Source organism: Coregonus lavaretus (assembly GCF_964263955.1).
Source record: "Coregonus lavaretus genome assembly, chromosome: 19".
In the NCBI taxonomy this organism is placed as follows: domain Eukaryota; kingdom Metazoa; phylum Chordata; class Actinopteri; order Salmoniformes; family Salmonidae; genus Coregonus; species Coregonus lavaretus.
The window spans coordinates 12,569,237-12,587,604 of NC_140006.1; the positions used below are offsets into that span (position 1 = coordinate 12,569,237).

Here is an 18,368-nt window from a genome sequence, read left to right on the forward strand (position 1 = left end):
GATGGAGGGAGGGATAGACAGGGGGATAGGTGGGTTCCAGTCCATGATTAGGGGCTTCTCAAGCAGTCTTGGGGAGGCGGATGGGGATGGAGGGATAGAGGTAACCTGGGGGGAGAGAGAGAAGGAGAGGGGGACGGAGGGAGGGATAGAAGGGGGTCGGCTGGAGCTAGGGGAAGGGGGGAGGCTACAAATCATGCTAAAGGGGTTCCAGGGTGGGATTGGAGAGGTAGATGGGGAGACAGAGAGGGAGGAGAGGGGATGGGGGGAGACTGGGAGACAAGAGGGATGGAGGGAGGTAACGAAGGAGGAGAGGGTGGTGGAGGGGGGGAGTGTGGAGGGAGGGAGGATGCAGTCAATGTTTAGGGAGCTGAGTGGGGGGAGTATGGTTGGGTTTGGGGATATGCTCTCTCTGGATGATATTGGGGGGATAGAGAGGATAGGGGACATGGATATGAATATGAACATGGGGGTGGTAGGGGTCAGGGGTGACATGGCTAATGTTGGGGTCATAAGTCATAAGGTCAGGAGTGAGTTAGGGGTCAGAGGTCAGGGGGTGAGGTCGGGGGTACAGGTGAGCATGCGGACAACATCCAATCAGAACTCTTCTAAGACCTGCAGCGTACGACAGGGAACCAAAATCAATATGGCCGCCACCGCCGCGACGCTGGACATGAACATGATGGACCTGGGCTGGTCTGACGACGACAGTGACTAGGAGAACACACAAACACTATTTTGTTTCTGTTATGTCATTTTCTTTTTTAATTGAAGCCAAACGTATACACGCCCCTGTGTGTGAGGACTGTAGGGGATAATAGTGAAGAATTATGAGCAGTGTGGATTTCCTCCTGCTAACTGTCATGTTGTTCTGGGCCCGGTTTCCCAAAAGCATCCTAAGGCTAAGTTCATCCATAAAGTTCTAACAATGAACTTAGCCTTAGGATGCTTTTGGGAAACCGGGCCCTAGTCTATTGAAGCTTTTAAAGTGACATGTAACTGATGTGCCATATTAACAAGTGTTACATAGACCATAGAGCACTTGAACACCACTCCTTTTTAGATGCTAGGACTAGGTAAAGGGTACCATCCAATGTTTTCTGCTTTTAGATTTGTACACTTGTTAGACGATACAGTTGATTTGTTCAAAATAATAAGCTTTGAAGTAATGGGTTCTTACTGTGATCAAATGTGTGAAACTATTTTGCAGCTTGTACTGTATTGTTTTTCAATAAATTCAGAAAAATACAGATATATTCATACTAATTCATATGAAAAAACTTAATATAGCTTTATACATTTTCATATAGCTTTCAGGTGCTAAAACAGTACTATACAAATTCCTTTTATATTTCAATAGCAGCATGAAACCTGGTTTGAGGGATATGTAGTAAAACATGCGTATTTTACATAAAATAACTTTTCTCTCACTTAGCAACATAATGCAGAAAATACACACCCTACGAATAACTAAAGAAAAAACTACCTTGACTCTTTCCAACCTCAAAAAAGCCCTTTTTAACCAACAGTCTTGTAGAGCATCAGGCCCCTCATCCTTCTCCACCTTCACCTCATTTCTCTCACAAGCAGAGTTCCTACCCTGACAGCTCACACACTGAGCAGCAGTGCCACCCCAGCCAGTACCCACTTGGCTGGTCTCTCTCTGGTCTTGAGGCTGAAGGTCCAGACATAAGTGGTTCCTCTCAGCTTGGTCTTGTACAGGGGACACTCATAGATGTTACGCGTCTCCTGTCTGTCGTTAGGTACGGCTCGGACTGAGATGACTGGCATGGAGGGGGTTAACTCCTTCAGACGAGCCTCAGTGATCACCCCACCCTGAGTGTCCCATCTTGCACCTATGGGACAAAGAGGGGAAAATGAAGATAAATGAACTAGGATGTATGTGTTCATGAGAAGGAGAGGAGTGTATACCTTGCATGTATAGTCCGTATACGTATGCTCCCTCTCTGGCAGGCTGGTTGAACTCTTCCTTAAATTTCTTAGTCACATCCACAGTCAGGTTCATCTTATCTAACGGCCACTCATTCTTACGAGCCAGAGACTGCATCACCGCTGGAGGGAGAGAGGGTAGTTGAGCAAATAATTCCACTGAACAGAGAATACCAAGAGGCAACTGACAGTTACAACATAAGTTGGTTGGGTATGTTGTTTGTAAGTGTGTAGGGGGATGTGCGTGTATGCAAATCTGACCATAACTCTATCCTCCTGATTCCTGCTTATAAGCAAAAACTAAAGCAGGAAGCACCAGTGACTCGGTTAATAAAAAAGTGGTCAGATGACGCAGATGCTAAGCTACAGGACTGTTTTGCTAGCACAGACTGGAACATGTTCCGGGATTCTTCAGACAGCATTGAGGAGTACACCACATCAGTCACTGGCTTCATCAATAAGTGCATCGATGATGTCGTCCCCACAGTGACCGTACGTACATACCACAACCAGAAGCCATGGATTACAGGAAACATCCGCACTGAGCTAAAGGGTAGAGCTGCCGCTTTCAAGGAACGGGACTCTAACCCGGACGCTTATAAGAAATCCCGCTATGACCTCCGACGAACCATCAAACAGGCAAAGAGTCAATACAGGTCTAAGATTGAATCATACTACACTGGCTCTGACGCTCGTCGGATGTGGCAGGGCTTGAAAACTATTACAGACTACAAAGGGAAGCACAGCCGCGAGCTGCCCAGTGACACAAGCCTACCAGACGAGCTAAACCACTTCTATGCTCGCTTCGAGGCAAGCAACACTGAAGCATGCATGAGAGCACCAGCTGTTCCGGATGACTATGTGATCACGCTCTCCGTAGCCGATGTGAGTAAGACTTTTAAGCAGGTCAACATTCACAAGGCCGCAGGGCCAGACGGATTACCAGGACGTGTACTCCGAGCATGTGCTGACCAACTGGCAAGTGTCTTCACTGACATTTTCAACATGTCCCTGACTGAGTCTGTAAACCCAACATGTTTCAAGCAGACCACCATAGTCCCCGTGCCCAAGGACTCTAAGATAACCTGCCTAAATGACTACTGACCCGTAGCACTGACGTCTGTAGCCATGAAGTGCTTTGAAAGGCTGGTCATGGCTCACATCAACAGCATTATCCCAGAAACCCTAGACCCACTCCAATGTGCATACCGCCCCAACAGATCCACAGATGATGCAATCTCTATCGCACTCCACACTGCCCTTTCCCACCTGGACAAGAGGAACACCTACGTGAGAATGCTATTCATTGACTACAGCTCAGCATTCAACACCATAGTGCCCTCTAAGCTCATCACTAAGCTAAGGATCCTGGGACTAAACATCTCCCTCTGCAACTGGATCCTGGACTTCCTGACGGGCCGCCTCCAGGTGGTAAGGGTAGGTAACAACACATCTGCCACACTGATCCTCAACACGGGGGCCCCTCAGGGGTGCGTGCTCAGTCCCCTCCTGTACTCTCTGTTCACCCATGACTGCATGGCCAGGCACGACTCCAACACCATCATTAAGTTTGCCGAAGACACAACAGTGGTAGGCCTGATCACCGACAACGATGAGACAGCCTATAGGGAGGAGGTCAGAGATCTGGCCGTGTGGTGCCAGGACAACAACCTCTCCCTCAACGTGACCAAGACAAAGGAGATGATTGTGGACTACAGGAAAAAAAAGAGGACTGAGCACGCCCCCATTCTCATCGACAGGGCTGTAGTGGAACAGATTGAGAGCTTCAAGTTCCTTGGTGTCCACATCACCAACGAACTATCATGGTCCAAACACACCAAGACAGTTGTGAAGAGGGCACGACAAAGCCTATTCCCCCTCAGGAGACTAAAAAGATTTGGCATGGGTCCTCAGATCCTCAAAAAATTCTACAGCTGCACCATCGAGAGCATCCTGACTGGTTGCATCACCGCCTGGTATGGCAACTGCTTGGCCTCCGACCGCAAGGCACTACAGAGGGTAGTGCGTACGGCCCAGTACATCACTGGGGCAAAGCTTCCTGCCATCCAGGACCTCTATACCAGGCGGTGTCAGAGGAAGGCCCTCAAAATTGTCAAAGACTCCAGCCACCCTAGTCATAGACTGTTCTCTCTGCTACCGCACGGCAAGCGGTACCGGAGTGCCAAGTCTAGGTCCAAAATACTTCTCAACAGCTTCTACCCCCAAGCCATAAGACTCCTGAACAGCTAATCATGGCTACCCGGACTATTTGCACTGCCCCCCCACCCCATCCTTTTTACGCTGCTGCTACTCTGTTAAGTATTTATGCATAGTCACTTTAACTCTACCCACATGTACATATTACCTCAACTACCTCAACTAGCCGGTGCCCCCGCACATTGACTCTGCAACGGTACCCCCCTGTATATATAGCCTCCCTACTGTCACTTTATTTTACTTCTGCTCTTTTTTTTTTCAACACTTTTTTTGTTGTTTTATTATTACTTTTTTTGTTTAAAATAAATGCACTGTTGGTTAAGGGCTGTAAGTAAGCATTTCACTGTAATGTCTGCACCTGTTGTATTTGGCGCATGTGACCAATAAAATTTGATATGATTTGATTTGATGTTACCTGTTAAGAAGGACTGTGGGTTAAAGAGTCCAGACAGCCAGACGACGGTGGGCAGAGCCAGGTCCTGTGTCCAGCTGTCCAGCTCTCTACAGCGCAGCAACACGTCATTATACCTGGTAAACACACACACACACATAGCAACACATCATCTTAAGTACACGTTGGGACAGTGTGAGAGTACACACAGTGACTCACCACTGGGCCAGGCTGTAAGTGGAGGGGTAGGCCAGTTTGGTCCAGGTGTCTGGGACGTTATCAAAGAACAGAGCTGACTGGATCTGCTCCATCTCTGAGGAGATAGCCAGCTCACCCTGGAAGGAGAAAAAAACATCACTGTTATGAGAGACAACTACCAATTCACCCTTATGTCATCTATCAGTCCTAGTCTAATTTCCCAGCTGACCCCTAGCCCCTAACCCACCTTCAGCCCCAGGTCCAGCTCCTTGAGTGAGCGTCGTATCTCGTAGATGTCTGACATGTTGTACTCTTCTGGAAGCTTCTCCAACACCTCGTCTAGGATGGTCTTCACCTGCAGGGAGGATGAGGGATGAGTGTGTGTGGGTCCGCTGTATGTGTGTGTCTGCTATGAGTGTGTCTGTTATGAATATGCCTGGTGTGTGTGTGTGTGTGTGTCTCTGACACACACCTTCTCCTCTACGGTCTGTGAAGCCCCCTCTCCCATCACAGAATCAGGTGACTGCAGCTCCAGCAGTGTGTGGAAGAGGTTATCAGAGGTCACCGTCAGAAACTCTATCTCTGCGTTGGGGTGTAGTCCATAATGCACCGGGCTCTCGTGGGGCAGCATCTCATCTACGTAACCATGGTAACCCTGGTAGTCCAGGTTGGAGGGAACCACAAAGCCCGGAGCCAGAGCCAACTTCCTGTCAAACTGGTGGGAAACAGGATGGAAAGGGTGTAGGTTTATTTTTAACACTATCATCACAATCGTAACACACACACACACACACACCTGGTTGGGCTGCATATATTCCTCCAGGTAGGTTCTACAGAGTCTTCTGTCCCAGTCGTCTGTGATGTGACCTCCATACATGATCTCTCCAAACAGATAGCGCAAGTCCTCCCACGGCACCTAAACATGCGCAAGCACACACACGCACACACAAAATACATGAACAATGACTCATCATCATCATCAATATAAACATCATCAATCATCAATACAGTTATGATCATCACCATCCTGATCACTATAACACGGTAAACAGTGACCTGTGAGTTGGCCTCCAGGTAGTTGTAGAGCACGTTGACAGAGATGGTGAGGTCTCCAGTGTTAAAGGGGTATTTCCTGTTCCAACCCTGAGGACCGAACTTACGCCTCTCAGCCACACAGGCATGAAAATAACACAGAGAGAACAGGATGGTCTTAAACTCCTGCTCTCTTCTGCACTGATCCAATATGTCCTACAGAGAGAAAGACAGAGAGAGAGAGAGCGAGAGAGAGAGAGCGAAGGTGGTTGTGGAAGGAGTTTGTGAGATATTGATAATATACAGTTGAAGTCGGAAGTTTACATACACTTAGGTTGGAGACATTAAAACTAGTTTTTCAACCACTCCCATTTCCTTTTAACAAACTATAGTTTTGGCAAGTCGGTTAGGACTTCTAATATGTGCATGACACAAGTAATTTTTCCAACAATTGTTTACAGACAGATTATTTCACTTATAATTCACTGTATCACAATTCCAGTGGGTCAGAAGTTTACATATACTAAGTTGAAAGTGCCTTTAAACAACTTGGAAAAGTCCAGAAAATGATGTCATGGCTTTAGAAGCTTCTGATAGGCTAATTGACATCATTTGAGTCAATTGGAGGTGTACCTGTTGATGTATTTCAAGGCCTACCTTCAAACTCAGTGCCTCTTTGCTTGACATCGTGGGAAAATCAAAGGAAATCAGCCAAGACCTCAGAATAAAAATTATAGACCTCCACAAGTCTGGTTCATCCTTGGGAGCAATTTCCAAGCGCCTAAAGGTGCCACGTTCATCTGTACAAACAATAGTACGCAAGTATAAACACCATGGGACCACGCAGCTGTCATACCGCTCAGGAAGAAGACGCGTTTTGTCTCCTAGAGATGAATGTACTTTGGTGCGAAAAGTGCAAATCAATCCCAGAACAACAGCAAAGGACCTTGTGAAGATACTGGAGGAAACAGGTACAAAAGTATCTATATCCACAGTAAAACGAGTCCTATATCGACATAACCTTAAAGGCCGCGCAGCAAGGAAGAAGCCACTGCTCCAAAACCGCCATAAAAAACCCAGACTATGGTTTGCAACTGCACATGGGGACAAAGGTTGTACTTTTTGAGAAATGTCCTCTGGTCTGATGAAACAAAAATAGAACTGTTTGGCCATAATGACCATCGTTATGTTTGGAGGAAAAAGGGGGACCTTGCAAGCCGAAGAACACCATCCCAAAAGTGAAGCACGGAGGTGGCAGCATCATGCTGTGGGGGTGCTTTGCTGCAGGAGGGACTGGTGCACTTCACAAAATAGATGGCATCATGAGGAAGGAAAATTATGTGGATATATTGAAGCAACATCTCAAGACATCAGTCAGGAAGTTAAAGTTTGGTCACAAATGAGTCTTCCAAATGGACAATGACCCCAAGCGTACTTACAAAGTTGTGGCAAAATGGCTTAAGGACAACAAAGTCAAGGTATTGGAGTGGCCATCACAAAGCCCTGACATCAATCCTATAGAAAATGTGTGGGCAGAACTGAAAAAGCGTGTGCGAGCAAGGAGGCCTACAAACCTGACTCAGTTACACCAGCTCTGTCAGGAGGAATGGGCCAAAATTCACCCAATTTATTGTGGGAAGCATGTAGAAGGCTACCCGAAATGTTTGACCCAAATTAAACAATTTAAAGGCAATGCTACCAAATACTAATTGAGTGTATGTAAACTTCTGACCCACTGGGAATGTGATGAAAGAAATAAAAGCTGAAATAAATAATTCTCTCTACAATTATTCTGACATTCTTAAAATAAAGTGGTGATCCTAACTGACCTAAAACAGGGAATTTTTACTAGGATTAAATGTCAGGAATTGTGAAAAACTTAGTTTAAATGTATTTGGCTAAGGTGTATGTAAACTTCCGACTTCAACTGTATTAGGACAGCAGTTAGGGATGGGGAGGTACTTGAATATTCAAACCGAGCTTAGGCTAGAATTGGATCAACTGTTGTAAGTATTTCGATTCTTAAGACATTCTTGCACACAAGGATATACCATGATATATATATATACACAGTTCCAGTCAAAAGTTTGGACACACCTACTCATTCCAGGGTTTTTCTTTATTTTTACTATTTTCTACATTGTAGAATAATAGTGAAGACATCAAAACTATGAAATAACACATATGGAATCATGTAGTAACCAAAAAAGTGTTATAAAATATATTTTGATTTGTTTATTTGAGATTCTTCAAAGAAACCACCCTTTGCCTTGACAGCTTTGCACACTCTTGGCATTCTCTCAATCAGCTTCATGGGGTAGTCATCTGGAATGCATTTCAATTAACAGCTGTGCCTTCTTAAAAGTTAATTTGTGGAATGTCTTCCCTTCTTAATGTGTTTGAGCCAATCAGTTGTGTTGTGACAAGGTAGGGGTGGTATACAGAAGATAGCCCTATTTGATAAAAGACCAAGTCCATATTATGGCAAGAACAGCTCAAATAATCAAAGAGAAATGACAGTCCATCATTACTTTAAGACATGAAGGTCAGTCAATACGGAATACTTCAACAACTTTGAAAGTTTCTTCAAGTGCAGTCGCAAAAACCATCAAGTGCTATGATGAAACTGGCTCTCATGAGGACTGCCACAGGAATGGAAGACCCAGAGTTACCTCTGCTGCAGAGGATAAGTTAAATAGAGTTACCAGCCTCAGAAATTGCAGACCAAATAAATGCAGACACATCTCAACATCAACTGTTCAGAGGAGACTGTGTGAATCAGGCCTTCGTGGTCGATTTGCTGCAAAGAAACCACTACTAAAGGACACCAATAATTAGAAGAGACTTGCTTGGGTAAAGAAACACGAGCAGTGGACATTAGACCGATGGAAATTTGTCCTTTGGTCTGGAGTCCAAATTGGAGATGTATGGTTCCAACTGCCGTGTCTTTGTGAGACGTGGTGTGGGTGAACGGATGATCAACGCATGTGTATTTCCCACCGTAAAGCATGTAGGAGGAGGTGTTATGGTGTGGGGGTGCTTTGCTGGTGACACTGTCTGTGATTTATTTAGAATTCAAGGCACACTACATGGCTACCGCAACATTCTGCAGCGATACACCATCCCATCTGGTTTGGGCTTAGTGGAACTATAATTTGTTTTTCAACAGGACAATGAACCAACACACCTCCAGCCTGTGGAAGGACTATTTTACCACGAATGAGAGTGCTGCATCAGATGACCTTGCCTCCACAATCCCCCGACCTCAACCCAATTGAGATGGTTTGGGATGAGTCGGACCACAGAGTGAAGGAAAAGCAGCCAACAGGTGCTCAGCATATGTGGGAACTCCTTCAAGACTGTTGGAAAAGCATTCTAGGTGAAGCCAGTAGTGTGCAAAGCTGTCATCAAGGCAACTGTTTTTTAATTTTTTTAATTTCACCTTTATTTAACCAGGTAAGCCAGTTGAGAACGAGTTCTCATTTACAACTGCCACCTGGCCAAGATAAAGCAAAGCAGTGCAATAAAAACAACAACACAGAGTTACATATGGGGTAAAACAAAACATAAAGTCAAAAATACTACAGAAAATATATACAGTGTGTGCAAATGTAGAAAGTTATGGAGGTAAGGCAATAAATAGGCCATAGTGCAAAATAATTACAATTAGTATTAACACTGGAATTATAGATGTACAAGAGATAATGTGCAAAAAGAGATACTGGGGTGTAAATTAGCAAAATAAATAACAATATGGGGATGAGGTAGTTGGGTGGGCTAATTTCAGATGGGCTGTGTACAGGTGCAGTGATCAGTAAGGTGGTCTGACAACTGATGCTTGAAGTTAGATAAGTGTCTCCAGCTTCAGAGATTAGGATAAGCTAAGATAAGGAGGGGATTTGCCTAGAAGTGATTTATAGATGGCCTGGAGCCAGTGGGTTTGGCAACGAATATGTAGTGTGGACCAGCCAACAAGAGCATACAGGTCGCAGTGGTGGGTAGTATATGGGACTTTGGGCGGGTGAAGAGCATGCATTTCATTTTACTTGTGTTTAAGAGCAGTTGGAGGCTACGGAAGTTGTGTTGTATGGCATTGAAGCTCGTTTGGAGGTTTGTTAACACAGTGTCCAATGAAGGGCGAGATGTATACAAAATGGTGTCGTCTGCCTAGAGGTGGATCTGAGAATCACCTGCAGCAAGAGCGGTGTTTGAAGAATCTCAAATATAAAATATATTTTTATGTGTTTAATACTTTTTTGGTTACTACATGATTCCATATGTGTTATTTCATAGTTTTGATGTCTTCACTATTATTCTACAATGTAGAAAAACCCTTGAATGAGTAGGTGTGTCCAAACCTTTAACTGGTATGGTATATCTTTTTTTATAACTTTGGAGTGTAGTTTTAGACGTTTTTATTTGAGCTACTGCTGGTTCTTATGTTGCGTTTTACACGAAAAGGCTATTTAGCCTACTTCTATAACGCATTTTAAGCTATTCCTTCAGTCAGTCCTGACATAGAAGTAGGCCTGTATGCTCCCCACTTCAAATAGCGATTATAGGCGAGCACCTATTTGTCCCTAGGCTAAATGCTCATTATCGGAGTAGATTGCTAAAGTGAAATGACTAACGCACCCTTTAGGGGGAAGAATAGTCTGGTGGTGAACGAGATAAGCGCGCACCTGACAGAGGTGCCAATTTAATTTGACAGACCATTGAGATCCATGCAAAACACTCGCAGATACATGTTATTCATCCATTGAGGCCATAAATATAACGCTATAGCGTAGCAGTCACTCAAAGATTATTTCGTTTTCAACGGATTGAGCTAGGCTATAGCAAATATGAGGCAAATTCTATCATGGCGAAAATCTGACTTTATTTATTTGTGTTATTTATTTATTTTTGAGGAGAGGAGAACAAACACACTTTTAAATTAGGAAAACACACCGTGTTATTATAAATGCATGTGTGTGTATGTGTGTGTGTGTGTACCTGAGGGATGATGTGCTCCTGTGGTGTGGGGGCAGGCTCAGCACTAATAAACACTCTGTAGTCCTGGTGACTGCCCTCACAGCAGCGTTCCAGAAGCTTCTCCAACGACCCCAGCCAGCGAGCCACCAGGTGGATATTCTGACAGAGATGAATGAATGAATGACTGAATGAATTAATTAATGGATGAATGGATGGATGGATGAACAAATGTAAGCGCGAACAAACTAATAAATTGATTAATGAAACAATGAATGGATGGAAGGATGGATGGATGCAATGATGAATGAATTAATTATGTTTTATGTACAGTATATAGCAGGATAGCCATACCTGTAAAATGACCCAGTGTCCCTCCTTAGCAGCCATCTCCATGGCGACCTCAGCCACAGCCTCCTGACCCTGACCCAAAGACACATTGTGGAGTTTCCCCAGGTCTATGGTGAACCCCAACTTCCTGCCTGTTACCATGGAAACAATATTTTCTCAGTGTGTGTGTGTGTGCTAAATGACGTAAATGTAAATGTAAATGTGTCATATTCATGCAGATTTACAGTGATCTTTACATTACAAAATTAGTTGTCTTAGTGTTACCCAGTGACTCCACGTCTTTGAGAGGGTCTACTCCAGGAGACAGGATGAAGAATACAGGCGAGGCAGGTCCACTCTCTCTGAAGGACTTAGCAAACTCTGTCTTCCTCCCCTCTGTATACTTCACCCCCAACTTCTCCTCCACAAAGTTCCTACAGACAGAAAGAGAGTGCGCGAGAGCGAGGGGAGGGTATGTGGAGGGAGATTGATCGTCATTATAATTTGCCAGAGACATATAAAAGATGGGGATGGAGGGAGAGAAGAGGAGAGGGAGAGAAGAGGAGAGGGAGAGAAGACTGAGACTGTGGGAGGAGAGATTGATGGAGAGGTCCAATGTCACCCCTGTGAGTAGCCTACATATTTGCCGGGTTTCAAAGACCATGATGCTTCATTCATAAACATTTTCTATTTGTTTTACAACCTTATTTGAGATTTAAAGCCCCGCATCCCTAGAGTAACAACACATTTATAGTGTGGTTAATGATGACATCTGGGTTGTGTTCAACTGCCCCCCCCATCTCTTTCTCTCTTTCAGTTCTTCTCCCCCATAGCATCAGGCATCAGCTCGGAGTCGTTCTTCCGTTCTCAGTCTCAGGAGTCCAACAGCGCCAAGATATCCTGCCTTATCAGAACCCTCAGCAACGGAGAGAGGGAGAGGGGGATGGAGGGAGGGATAGACAGGGGGATAGGTGGGTTCCAGTCCATGATTAGGGGCTTCTCAAGCAGTCTTGGGGAGGCGGATGGGGATGGAGGGATAGAGGTAACCTGGGGGGAGAGAGAGAAGGAGAGGGGGACGGAGGGAGGGATAGAAGGGGGTCGGCTGGAGCTAGGGGAAGGGGGGAGGCTACAAATCATGCTAAAGGGGTTCCAGGGTGGGATTGGAGAGGTAGATGGGGAGACAGAGAGGGAGGAGAGGGGATGGGGGGAGACTGGGAGACAAGAGGGATGGAGGGAGGTAACGAAGGAGGAGAGGGTGGTGGAGGGGGGGAGTGTGGAGGGAGGGAGGATGCAGTCAATGTTTAGGGAGCTGAGTGGGGGGAGTATGGTTGGGTTTGGGGATATGCTCTCTCTGGATGATATTGGGGGGATAGAGAGGATAGGGGACATGGATATGAATATGAACATGGGGGTGGTAGGGGTCAGGGGTGACATGGCTAATGTTGGGGTCATAAGTCATAAGGTCAGGAGTGAGTTAGGGGTCAGAGGTCAGGGGGTACAGGTGAGCATGCGGACAACATCCAATCAGAACTCTTCTAAGACCTGCAGCGTACGACAGGGAACCAAAATCAATATGGCCGCCACCGCCGCGACGCTGGACATGAACATGATGGACCTGGGCTGGTCTGACGACGACAGTGACTAGGAGAACACACAAACACTATTTTGTTTCTGTTATGTCATTTTCTTTTTTAATTGAAGCCAAACGTATACACGCCCCTGTGTGTGAGGACTGTAGGGGATAATAGTGAAGAATTATGAGCAGTGTGGATTTCCTCCTGCTAACTGTCATGTTGTTCTGGGCCCGGTTTCCCAAAAGCATCCTAAGGCTAAGTTCATCCATAAAGTTCTAACAATGAACTTAGCCTTAGGATGCTTTTGGGAAACCGGGCCCTAGTCTATTGAAGCTTTTAAAGTGACATGTAACTGATGTGCCATATTAACAAGTGTTACATAGACCATAGAGCACTTGAACACCACTCCTTTTTAGATGCTAGGACTAGGTAAAGGGTACCATCCAATGTTTTCTGCTTTTAGATTTGTACACTTGTTAGACGATACAGTTGATTTGTTCAAAATAATAAGCTTTGAAGTAATGGGTTCTTACTGTGATCAAATGTGTGAAACTATTTTGCAGCTTGTACTGTATTGTTTTTCAATAAATTCAGAAAAATACAGATATATTCATACTAATTCATATGAAAAAACTTAATATAGCTTTATACATTTTCATATAGCTTTCAGGTGCTAAAACAGTACTATACAAATTCCTTTTATATTTCAATAGCAGCATGAAACCTGGCTTGAGGGATATGTAGTAAAACATGCGTATTTTACATAAAATAACTTTTCTCACACTTAGCAACATAATGCAGAAAATACACACCCTACGAATAACTAAAGAAAAAACTACCTTGCCTCTTTCCAACCTCAAAAAAGCCCTTTTTAACCAACAGTCTTGTAGAGCATCAGGCCCCTCATCCTTCTCCACCTTCACCTCATTTCTCTCACAAGCAGAGTTCCTACCCTGACAGCTCACACACTGAGCAGCAGTGCCACCCCAGCCAGTACCCACTTGGCTGGTCTCTCTCTGGTCTTGAGGCTGAAGGTCCAGACATAAGTGGTTCCTCTCAGCTTGGTCTTGTACAGGGGACACTCATAGATGTTACGCGTCTCCTGTCTGTCGTTAGGTACGGCTCGGACTGAGATGACTGGCATGGAGGGGGTTAACTCCTTCAGACGAGCCTCAGTGATCACCCCACCCTGAGTGTCCCATCTTGCACCTATGGGACAAAGAGGGAAAAATGAAGATAAATGAACTAGGATGTATGTGTTCATGAGAAGGAGAGGAGTGTATACCTTCCATGTATAGTCCGTATACGTATGCTCCCTCTCTGGCAGGCTGGTTGAACTCTTCCTTAAATTTCTTAGTCACATCCACAGTCAGGTTCATCTTATCTAACGGCCACTCATTCTTACGAGCCAGAGACTGCATCACCGCTGGAGGGAGAGAGGGTAGTTGAGCAAATAATTCCACTGAACAGAGAATACCAAGAGGCAACTGACAGTTACAACATAAGTTGGTTGGGTATGTTGTTTGTAAGTGTGTAGGGGGATGTGCGTGTATGTTACCTGTTAAGAAGGACTGTGGGTTAAAGAGTCCAGACAGCCAGACGACGGTGGGCAGAGCCAGGTCCTGTGTCCAGCTGTCCAGCTCTCTACAGCGCAGCAACACGTCATTATACCTGGTAAACACACACACACACATAGCAACACATCATCTTAAGTACACGTTGGGACAGTGGGAGAGTACACACAGTGACTCACCACTGGGCCAGGCTGTAAGTGGAGGGGTAGGCCAGTTTGGTCCAGGTGTCTGGGACGTTATCAAAGAACAGAGCTGACTGGATCTGCTCCATCTCTGAGGAGATAGCCAGCTCACCCTGGAAGGAGAAAAAAACATCACTGTTATGAGAGACAACTACCAATTCACCCTTATGTCATCTATCAGTCCTAGTCTAATTTCCCAGCTGACCCCTAGCCCCTAACCCACCTTCAGCCCCAGGTCCAGCTCCTTGAGTGAGCGTCGTATCTCGTAGATGAGCGTGTTCATACGTTCACACTCCTGGAAGCAGACCAGGATGTATGGTGATCTCTCAGCAGTCTTAGACGTGATGTCTGACATGTTGTACTCTTCTGGAAGCTTCTCCAACACCTCGTCTAGGATGGTCTTCACCTGCAGGGAGGATGAGGGATGAGTGTGTGTGGGTCCGCTGTATGTGTGTGTCTGCTATGAGTGTGTCTGTTATGAATATGCCTGGTGTGTGTGTGTGTGTGTGTCTCTCACACACACCTTCTCCTCTACGGTCTGTGAAGCCCCCTCTCCCATCACAGAATCAGGTGACTGCAGCTCCAGCAGTGTGTGGAAGAGGTTATCAGAGGTCACCGTCAGAAACTCTATCTCTGCGTTGGGGTGTAGTCCATAATGCACCGGGCTCTCGTGGGGCAGCATCTCATCTACGTAACCATGGTAACCCTGGTAGTCCAGGTTGGAGGGAACCACAAAGCCCGGAGCCAGAGCCAACTTCCTGTCAAACTGGTGGGAAACAGGATGGAAAGGGTGTAGGTTTATTTTTAACACTATCATCACAATCGTAACACACACACACACCTGGTTGGGCTGCATATATTCCTCCAGGTAGGTTCTACAGAGTCTTCTGTCCCAGTCGTCTGTGATGTGACCTCCATACATGATCTCTCCAAACAGATAGCGCAAGTCCTCCCACGGCACCTAAACATGCGCAAGCACACACACGCACACACAAAATACATGAACAATGACTCATCATCATCATCAATATAAACATCATCAATCATCAATACAGTCATGATCATCACCATCCTGATCACTATAACACGGTAAACAGTGACCTGTGAGTTGGCCTCCAGGTAGTTGTAGAGCACGTTGACAGAGATGGTGAGGTCTCCAGTGTTAAAGGGGTATTTCCTGTTCCAACCCTGAGGACCGAACTTACGCCTCTCAGCCACACAGGCATGAAAATAACACAGAGAGAACAGGATGGTCTTAAACTCCTGCTCTCTACTGCACTGATCCAATATGTCCTACAGAGAGAAAGACAGAGAGAGAGAGAGCGAGAGAGAGAGAGCGAGGGTGGTTGTGGAAGGAGTTTGTGAGATATTGATAATATATAGTTGAAGTCGGAAGTTTACATACACTTAGGTTGGAGACATTAAAACTAGTTTTTCAACCACTCCCATTTCCTTTTAACAAACTATAGTTTTGGCAAGTCGGTTAGGACTTCTAATATGTGCATGACACAAGTAATTTTTCCAACAATTGTTTACAGACAGATTATTTCACTTATAATTCACTGTATCACAATTCCAGTGGGTCAGAAGTTTACATATACTAAGTTGACTGTGCCTTTAAACAGCTTGGAAAATTCCAGAAAATGATGTCATGGCTTTAGAAGCTTCTGATAGGCTAATTGACATCATTTGAGTCAATTGGAGGTGTACCTGTTGATGTATTTCAAGGCCTACCTTCAAACTCAGTGCCTCTTTGCTTGACATCGTGGGAAAATCAAAGGAAATCAGCCAAGACCTCAGAATAAAAATTATAGACCTCCACAAGTCTGGTTCATCCTTGGGAGCAATTTCCAAATGCCTAAAGGTGCCACGTTCATCTGTACAAACAATAGTACGCAAGTATAAACACCATGGGACCACGCAGCTGTCATACCACTCAGGAAGAAGACGCGTTTTGTCTCCTAGAGATGAATGTACTTTGGTGCGAAAAGTGCAAATCAATCCCAGAACAACAGCAAAGGACCTTGTGAAGATGCTGGAGGAAACAGGTACAAAAGTATCTATATCCACAGTAAAACAAGTCCTATATCGACATAACCTTAAAGGCCGCGCAGCAAGGAAGAAGCCACTGCCCAAAACCGCCATAAAAAACCCAGACAATGGTTTGCAACTGCACATGGGGACAAAGATTGTACTTTTTGAGAAATGTCCTCTGGTCTGATGAAACAAAAATAGAACTGTTTGGCCATAATGACCATCGTTATGTTTGGAGGAAAAAGGGGGACCTTGCAAGCCGAAGAACACCATCCCAACCGTGAAGCACGGAGGTGGCAGCATCATGCTGTGGGGGTGCTTTGCTGCAGGAGGGACTGGTGCACTTCACAAAATAGATGGCATCATGAGGAAGGAAAATTATGTGGATATATTGAAGCAACATCTCAAGACATCAGTCAGGAAGTTAAAGTTTGGTCATAAATGAGTCTTCCAAATGGGCAATGACCCCAAGCCTACTTACAACGTTGTGGCAAAATGGCTTAAGGACAACAAAGTCAAGGTATTGGAGTGGCCATCACAAAGCCCTGACATCAATCCTATAGAAAATGTGTGGGCAGAACTGAAAAAGCGTGTGCGAGCAAGGAGGCTTACAAACCTGACTCAGTTACACCAGCTCTGTCAGGAGGAATGGGCAAAAATTCACCCAACTTATTGTGGGAAGCATGTGGAAGGCTACCCGAAATGTTTGACCCAAATTAAACAATTTAAAGGCAATGCTACCAAATACTAATTGAGTGTATGTAAACTTCTGACCCACTGGGAATGTGATGAAAGAAATAAAAGCTGAAATAAATCATTCTCTCTACAATTATTCTGACATTCTTAAAATAAAGTGGTGATCCTAACTGACCTAAAACAGGGAATTTTTACTAGGATTAAATGTCAGGAATTGTGAAAAACTTAGTTTAAATGTATTTGGCTAAGGTGTATGTAAACTTCCGACTTCAACTGTATTAGGACAGCAGTTAGGGATGGGGAGGTACTTGAATATTCAAACCGAGCTTAGGCTAGAATTGGATCAACTGTTGTAAGTATTTCGATTCTTAAGACATTCTTGCACACAAGGATATACCATGATATATATATATACACAGTTCCAGTCAAAAGTTTGGACACACCTACTCATTCCAGGGTTTTTCTTTATTTTTACTATTTTCTACATTGTAGAATAATAGTGAAGACATCAAAACTATGAAATAACACATATGGAATCATGTAGTAACCAAAAAAGTGTTATAAAATATATTTTGATTTGTTTATTTGAGATTCTTCAAAGAAACCACCCTTTGCCTTGACAGCTTTGCACACTCTTGGCATTCTCTCAATCAGCTTCATGGGGTAGTCATCTGGAATGCATTTCAATTAACAGCTGTGCCTTCTTAAAAGTTAATTTGTGGAATTTCTTCCCTTCTTAATGTGTTTGAGCCAATCAGTTGTGTTGTGACAAGGTAGGGGTGGTATACAGAAGATAGCCCTATTTGATAAAAGACCAAGTCCATATTATGGCAAGAACAGCTCAAATAATCAAAGAGAAATGACAGTCCATCATTACTTTAAGACATGAAGGTCAGTCAATACGGAAAACTTCAACAACTTTGAAAGTTTCTTCAAGTGCAGTCGCAAAAACCATCAAGTGCTATGATGAAACTGGCTCTCATGAGGACTGCCACAGGAATGGAAGACCCAGAGTTACCTCTGCTGCAGAGGATAAGTTAAATAGAGTTACCAGCCTCAGAAAATGCAGACCAAATAAATGCAGACACATCTCAACATCAACTGTTCAGAGGAGACTGTGTGAATCAGGCCTTCGTGGTCGATTTGCTGCAAAGAAACCACTACTAAAGGACACCAATAATTAGAAGAGACTTGCTTGGGCAAAGAAACACGAGCAGTGGAC

The 18,368-nt window shown here is 44.6% G+C and overlaps 2 protein-coding genes and 1 long non-coding RNA gene across 3 annotated transcripts in view; all 3 read right to left on the minus strand.

Annotated features, from left to right (window-relative positions):
* Nucleotides 1–1,605: 1,605 nt before the first annotated feature.
* On the minus strand, nt 1,606–6,585 carry LOC311146948 (dynein axonemal heavy chain 11-like; the record flags this gene model as incomplete). The annotated part of the gene is made up of 9 exons (XM_084183562.1): nt 1,606–1,853; nt 1,930–2,070; nt 4,580–4,692; nt 4,775–4,890; nt 5,001–5,108; nt 5,226–5,468; nt 5,550–5,669; nt 5,810–6,001; nt 6,580–6,585. 9 exons carry the CDS (start codon nt 6,583–6,585, stop codon nt 1,606–1,608), a joined length of 1,287 nt encoding a protein of 428 aa, XP_084039688.1.
* A 4,251-nt stretch (nt 6,586–10,836) lies between these two features.
* On the minus strand, nt 10,837–11,460 carry LOC311146530. Its single transcript, XR_014614692.1, has 3 exons — nt 11,372–11,460; nt 11,111–11,238; nt 10,837–10,918 (listed from the first exon to the last, which is right to left on the minus strand). It is a non-coding gene; the product is annotated as an uncharacterized lncRNA (long non-coding RNA).
* Nucleotides 11,461–12,590: 1,130 nt separating this feature from the next.
* LOC311146949 (dynein axonemal heavy chain 11-like) overlaps nt 12,591–18,368 on the minus strand; it is a gene marked incomplete at its 5' end in the record, with an annotated part of 48,652 nt that continues 42,874 nt past the window's right edge. The window contains 8 exon segments of the mRNA XM_084183563.1: nt 12,591–13,869; nt 13,946–14,086; nt 14,219–14,331; nt 14,414–14,529; nt 14,640–14,822; nt 14,940–15,182; nt 15,258–15,377; nt 15,518–15,709. Coding sequence (XP_084039689.1) covers nt 13,622–13,869; nt 13,946–14,086; nt 14,219–14,331; nt 14,414–14,529; nt 14,640–14,822; nt 14,940–15,182; nt 15,258–15,377; nt 15,518–15,709 — 1,356 coding nt within the window. The 3' untranslated portion in view covers nt 12,591–13,621.